We start from the raw sequence: 7,785 nt of genomic DNA on the forward strand, positions 1-7,785 counted from the left end.
GACCTCTTTTTTTCTTTTTTTCTTTTCTCTGAAAACTCCTAACGGAGTTTTACTCCTTCCTTAGGAATACTCAAAATGTCAATGCTGCCAAAAGTCCTGCGAAAATGTCCTAACCGAATCCTCAAAATGTCAATGCTGCTAAAAGTCCTACGAAAATCATGCCCCGGTATAGGAACCCCACACAACTACTCAGATTCGGTGGATCTGAGAGATCTGAATGGCGGATCGGATAGCTCTGAGCAGCGGAACAGATTGTTGCTGTGGATCTGATGGATCTAATAGATCAGAATGGCTGGTCGGAACTGCGGGACTGATGTCTGCTGCTGCTGCACCCCTTTGCGCGAGCGGATCTGGCAGAGATGATGCGTGATCCCAAGATAGAAAAGGGAACTATGGTCTCGAGGAGTGTCAGGTGCTACAGATCGCAATATACATAAGGGTCTGACAGTAGTACTCAGCCCAATGTTTCAGGGCTCTAACTAAGGAGGATCAATCGTACCCTTAGCCGTACAACCCGACTACCCTATCGTACGGGCGAGTAATCTCTCTGAGTGTTGTTCTCGGTGTACTGTAGCAGCAAGACGGCCGACAGTTTATCTATGGCGAGGTTGCAGAGGAGCTAAGGGGCTTCCGATATACCCAGAAGGTACTTGGAAGACAATCCGTACGCGGTTCTGTCTAATGTGCTACTACTCGAAGGGGTACCCATAGGGTTACAAGGGAGTCCAACAAGCGTGACCACCTCTTGTATTTCCTGCATGCATGCCTCCCCAAATCCGCAGGTTTATGCGCTCAACGACAGATCCCGTGGTTTAAAGAAGTCGGAACATGTCTCTAGCCAAAAAAAAAATTGCTAAGAGATGGAAATCCCACCGGCCCTGGAAAGTGCTCTGATACCACTTGTTATGCTCTTAACCTGCAAAAAGATACCCAAATACAGAATATGCGAAGAAAGATACCCAGAACATAGAATAGTGAGATACAACAGCAAATATTTTATTATTCAGAACGCAATGTTCACTGGCCTCTTCGAGGGGGCAACCTCCAATAGAGCAGAGCTCAATACAAAAATAAGACACGATGCTCCTCGCAGGGAGTCTCTATCCTTTATATATGACTCATACATGCAATACCATGGATCAATACCATGGGTTTTATTAATACCATCTATCTAATACCATGGCCCATTTGCAACTAATTGTGGTCCCGTCATTAATTGCGGGTTAACCACTTACAATTATTAATATGGGCTTTATTGACTCTTTACTATGACTCGATCCCACTACATAAATAAGGGGGTTAGGGTGGGACCCTAACAGCTTTTCTCCAAGCTTTTTGAGCATAGGAATAAAATCTTAAATCAAACTAAATAATTGGTTTCTTTAAGTCCAATAAACCAAAGTTTGGTATCAATGGACGTTAACCATCATCATTATCATCATCAATACAATTATAAATATCTTAATAATAAACAATACCAAACATCCACATACATAAATTTAAAATTTAAATAAATTTATTATAATAATAAAATTTAAAATAAATATTTTCATTTTTTTTAAATAATTAATAAATAAATAATACTAATTTAATGTGATATATTTTTATTATCTAAAATTATAGATTTTTTTTTTCCATATCACTATTGACCTAACATTATGAAAGTATATATATTTTATCTTTCACAAATTGAATTTATAACTTTTTAAAAAACATGCATATTTTTAATTATTAAATTTACTCCATGTATAATTTTATTTTTATGTTTTTATACAATTTTCTAAATTAAAAATTATTAAATAAATTTTTTAAAAGTATTTTAAAAATCTTTTTTTTATATTTTTTAATCATATAATTTAGCAAATTAATTTTTACTTTAATTTCGCCTGTAGTCAAACTAGCTACTATTCTCTAAAGGTGAGTTAGCTGTTCTCTACATTTATTTATTGCATTGTCTAGATCTGATTCTTCATCTTTTCCTAAATAAATTACAATAACTGATTCTAAACACCTCGACAAATTTATCTTTTACATAATTTTTTCCAAAAAATACTGTTATAACCTTTAATCAATTAAGTTCATTGCTGATATTCATATAACCACTGTTTGATGAATCGCACGTGCATTTATTAGAACTAATTGGTGAAAATTAAAAAGGTGATAAAGACAAAAGTATGAACGTTTAATTTGTCGATTCGTTGCACCCCACATGTTGACAATAATTGTTGGAACAATAATTGCTACTGGTTACAGTGTCCTGTACTCACCTTTAAACTTTTTCTCCTATATATTCTTCTTTATCTAAGATCTTTCCTGCCATCAAAGTCTTAAGATAATAATCATTGATCTCACTTTCTTCCAACTTAAGTATAATATATTGGATCAACTAAAAAATTTTAAAGCTTTTTAATTTGGGTCCCATGTGCCCTTCAGTTAATTTCAACATGGTCTGCCAGTTTTTTTTAAGGCCTGCCCAAGGCACATTACATTTTTATACCTTATTTAAATTATATGTTTTTTCTCATCTTAACTCTTTTTAAAAAAGAGACAAAGGTTTTTTTTAAGTATATCTGTCGAAATTAGAGGGGTTTGAATAGTTGTGAGGAATATTTTATTGTATTTTTATTAATTTTTAATGTATAATTTATTAAATTTAGGTATAATTTGTTAAAAATTTATTGAAGTGTTTATTTTGAAATAGAGTTTTTATCATTTTAGTTTAATTATTAATAATTATTTGGTAGATAGTAAGAATTTAATATCTTCAAAATATTTTTGGATTTTTTTAGTAATATACATAAATAAAAAAAATGAGATTTATCTTCGAAGTAGTTATGTCATTTTTCCTCAAAATTTCATATGAACAAGTGTTATACTAAATGTATTATGGTTTTTTGGGCCCACAGTGTTTGATATAGCATGTAAAGTGAATGAATTTCCGTGATCAAGAATCTTAATACATTTCTTTAATGTATCAATGTTTAATTTATATATTAATTATTTTTGTAATTAATAATAATAATAATATTTTAAATAAAATTATCATTACTAGGAGCATTAAGTAGCATTATGGCTGCATTAGTATATGATTCATTAAAGAGTTGTTAACCTAAACATATAAAATGTACTTGTTAAATTTTTCCAAAAGATATATGACTTCAGAAAAAAATATTTGTCATATCTTGTTTTAAGAGTGTTAAAGTTTTTTTGAAGTATATCAATTGAAATTAAAGTTTTTTGAAGTATATCCACTGAAATTAGATGTAGTTTGAATGGTTGTGAGGAATATTGTTACCCTTTTCACCTAAATTCAAATATGCTTTTGTGACATATTTATTAAATTTTTCCAAAAGATATATGAATTAAGAAAAAAAATATTTGTTATATCTTGTTTTAAGAGTGTTAAAGTTTTTTTTTGTAGTATATCAATTGAAATTAGATGTGGTTTGAATGGTTGTGAGGAATATTGTTACCCTTTTCATCTAAATTCAAATGTCTTTGTGACATATTTCTTTTAATGGGACTATGGTTGATAAGTTATACATGATTTGTTAATGAGTAGTTATAGTTATATGACTTATTGAAGAGTTGTTAACCTGAACTTATAAAAGTACTTACAAAATTTTTCAAATCATGACTTCAAGAAAAAACAAATATTTTTCATACCTTGTTTTGAGAGTGTTGAAGTTTTTTGAAGTATATTAATTGAAATTAGATATAGCTTGAATAGTCATGAGGAATATTGTTGCCTTTTTCAACTAAGTTCAAATCTCTTTTTGTGACATATTTATTTTAATGGGACTATTGTTGATAAAGAATTGTTATAGTTATATATGATTTATGGAAGAATTGTTAACTTGAACTTATAAAAATACTCGTGAAATTTTCCAAAAATATGACTTAAGAAAAAATATTTTTCATATTTTGTTGTAAGAGTTTTTGAAATATATTAATTGAAATTAGATGTGGTTTGAATGGTTATAAGGAATATTATTACCCTAAATTCAAATCTCTCATTCTTGCTATAACATATTTCTTTTCATGAAATTATTATTGATAAGTTATATAATTTGTTAAAAAGCTGTTAAAATAAGAAAAAATTATTGTTCATATCTTGTTGTAAGAGTTTTTTAAATATATTAATTAAAATTAGATGTGGTTTGAATGGTTATGAGGAATACTATTATCCTAAATTCAAATCTGTGGCTCTTGCTTTTGCTATAACATATTTTTTCATAAAACTATTATTGATAAGTTATATGATTTGAAATTATTATGGATAAGTTATATAATTTGTTAAAAAATTATTAAAATTATACATGATTTATTGAAAGTTGTTAACCTCAACTTATATTCCAAAAATTCTAAAATTTATCTAAAATTCTTAAATTTATCTGAGGTATCATCCTTAAAGCCCTTTCCTTGTAAATTTTGTTACCCTCTAAAATGTTAACAACCACCATCATAATAATCATAAATTTTTGTTACCCTCTAAAATGTTAACAACAACCATCATAATAATCATATAAATATTTAAAAATTCACACATATACTTCACCATCATAATAATCATATAAATATTTAAAAATTCACACATATACTTTACCTTCTGATCTTGTAACTGAATTATATTAATCCTGCATGGAACATGTGGTATTGAAATTCACAATAACTGAGCAATGTGGTATTGAAATTCACCATAACTGAGCAACACATTAATGTTGTTCGATGATTACATATAATATGATTCCTCTCCAGAGGATTATTCTCAACATATAGACATCAGCAATCCTTAGGATGCATCCTTAGAAACATCATATGTAACCATAAAAACATCTAATGCAAACAATGGGCACAGTAACTATCTCATAGATTTGTACCTACACCAGAATAGCAGAAGTTCAGAATATCATATTCTTCACCGGCCAGATCGAGAGAATCCATATTCAATTCTGTTGTTAAGGATATCCCACAATCTAAAAACATCTAATGCAAACAATGGGCACAGTAACTATCTCATAGATTTGTATCTACACCAGAATAGCAGAAGTTCAGAATATCATATTCTTCACCGGCCAGATCGAGAGAATCCATATTCAATTCTGTTAAGGATATCCCACAATCACCCAGTTCAAAAATATGTCCAAATTCTTCCCTGAAATAACGATCATAATCAAATATTGAATGGTTAATCAGCGGACATAATGAATCATGGGTGCCAACTGCCTGTAAAGAAGTTGAAGAAGAAACTGCAAAACTATCTCCATATGAATTTTCTTCCGAGATGCAAGATGCAAAACCAGATGATGATGAAGATGGGGCCCTTGTTTCTTCTGCAGAGAAGTTGGTAAATGCTAATGGTCCTCTGAGCTTCCTTGCTGCATTGTCATAAGCCTGTGCAGCTGCTTCTGCTGTTTCGTATGTCCCCAGCCACACCCTGACTCCTCTGGAGGGGTCTCTGATCTCTGCAGCCCATTTACCCCATTTTCTTTGTCTCACCCCACGGTATTTACGGCTCTTTGTAGACTTTACTTTGGATTCTGAGTTGCACAAGTCTCTGTAATCCTTATTGGGCACCATGGTTTTTCTCCTAAATTTGGATTTGGACTTGGATTTACATTGATTTTTCCTGGCAACTGAGGAATTTAATGGTAAGTGAATCTCCCGAACCAATCTCTTGTGATCTGCAGGTTCTAAATCATCGTCGCTTGAAAGGTCTGTTGCATCTGGGTCATTGCATATCAGTCTGATCTTCCTTACAAGAAGGCCATTATTCTCCTTCTTCCAACCTTTGATAGTCTTACTGTTCGAATGGTTGGGACCAGGCATAATTGGCGATCTTTATTTATACTCAATCAAAATACAACCCAGAGCTTGTGATATTGCTGTTTCCTGCATAGCTGATACATGGAACAAAAACAGAGTCAATAAAGAAAAGTTCAGTATATAAATCTCTGAAACTAACCATTAAACCCAAGAAAAAATACTCAGAGACATGACTGAGTTCGAAGAACAATACTGAATGTCTCAAACCAAACCATACTGAGTATCACAATTATTGAATAAAACCATTGCTAAAGCTATGGCTGATTCTAACAGCTCACTGTATAAATTACTTTTTATGGACCATTTCATCCTTCGAACTGTTTAACAAGATCATTTTTTTGAGAAGAGGGCTGAAAGAGAAACCAAATCAATATCCAAAGCCAATACTGATATTTTCAAGGAAAAAAATAAAAAAACTGTGTCTTTCATGATGGGTACAGTGTTCAGCAGAAATTATGAAATGTTTTCTACATTCTACACCCTGTTTCTGAAAAAATATTCAACAAAAACAGACCCAATTAGAAATTAGAGAGTCGTGAACTTAGCAAATGAGAAGTAAACCAGGTCAAGACATTCATGTAGTATTCTGATAAAACCAGAAAGTCTGAAAATCAAAAGAATTGAAGCCATACATCATAACCCACTGATTCCTGAGCAGGAAAAAGATTTGGAGATGAGAATGAAAACAGACAGAACACTGCAAGTTTCCACTGCGATTTTACCTGATATATCCGCTCCACAAAAGGCAATTCCTTTTACTCCATCAAAATCTCCATAAAGCAGCACTGTACAAATAAAGAAGATCCCCTTTATTAATGCAAACATGGGGCAGGAAATCCCAAAAAGTACCCAGAAATTTAATAGCTAGAGAATTGCAGTATGGCCGATCGATGAGCTCGAGCATGGGCTTTACCAGATGAAATCGTTGAATTTTTTTGTCAGGAACATGAATTTAATGGCTCTGCGGCAGTTAAGTTGAGAAGGACGAGGATTCCCAGAAGGAGCAGAGAAAGCAATGCCGGCATAAGTAATGATTGCTACTGCTACTTTCTTGCGCTTCGTGCTTGCAGCGTTTAATGGGGGAATCGGGGATAGAATCGGTAAAATCTAAGTAAGTTCGTAAGGATTGTGAACAGGGAGTCAATGTACTTGTCAGCAAAACCAACAGATCCACATGGTCAATGTCGTGTAAATCCCGAGTCTTCGATGGGAAACTGTTCTGAAACTTACTGGCTGTCAAATTAATTAAAGGAAATCTCGCAGCAGTTCCATCCAAAGATTTTTCTGGTCAAAAGCATACTTGCTGACCGTACAGCATTATTTATGAAAGGTGAGTTTTGATGTATGAAGAATATCGTGTACAGGCTTGAGTTATATTCACGAAATCCCAAAACTTAAGTTCTCAGATTAAATGACCGTCTCCTCTCCGTTTCTTGGTGTTGGTGGTCCATGAGTAACTGTAAAAAGTCTATGAATAACTGATCTAACAAGTGTCTATGGAATAAAGTTGCAGAGTGCTGCATCCAGTTGGCTGCAAATATGATACCATATCAGTTTTTAAAGTGTTTTAAATTGTTGAACAATAATAACATGATTAAAGTTGTAAAGTTTTAGGTTTAAATTTCATGGGAAGATTAATAATAACCTGGTTCAAATTTGTGGGAGGGTTAAAAAAAAAAATTTATGGAGAAATTAAATTATCAAGGAGTGTGCAAGCTTGATTATGAGTAGACGGTTCTTTTAAAAGGTGTCCAAGCTTGATAGTGAGTAGATCTTTATTACATCTCTTTAATTATCCAACAAAAAAATATTATTTAATAATTCAACAATAATAACATGATTAAAGTTATAAAGTTTTAGGTTTAAATTTCATGAGAAGATTAATAATAATCTGGTTCAAATTTGTAGGAGGGTTAAAAAAGAGAAAAAATTATGGAGAAATTAAATTATCAAGAAGTG

The 7,785-nt window shown here is 32.0% G+C and overlaps 1 protein-coding gene across 1 annotated transcript; it reads right to left on the minus strand.

Moving 5' to 3' along the window:
• Nucleotides 1-4,669: 4,669 nt before the first annotated feature.
• On the minus strand, nucleotides 4,670-6,946 carry LOC149202243 (pathogenesis-related genes transcriptional activator PTI6-like). Its single transcript, XM_089399922.1, has 3 exons — nucleotides 6,740-6,946; nucleotides 6,549-6,611; nucleotides 4,670-5,900 (listed from the first exon to the last, which is right to left on the minus strand). Exon 3 carries the CDS (start codon nucleotides 5,827-5,829, stop codon nucleotides 5,017-5,019), a length of 813 nt encoding a protein of 270 aa, XP_089256048.1. The 5' UTR covers nucleotides 5,830-5,900; nucleotides 6,549-6,611; nucleotides 6,740-6,946; the 3' UTR covers nucleotides 4,670-5,016.
• Nucleotides 6,947-7,785: the final 839 nt, after the last annotated feature.

The sequence above is a fragment of the Pinus tabuliformis genome, chromosome 2_1, assembly GCF_031772625.1.
Source record: "Pinus tabuliformis cultivar Carrire ecotype Pingquan chromosome 2_1, CPIR1, whole genome shotgun sequence".
NCBI lineage: Eukaryota > Viridiplantae > Streptophyta > Pinopsida > Pinales > Pinaceae > Pinus > Pinus tabuliformis.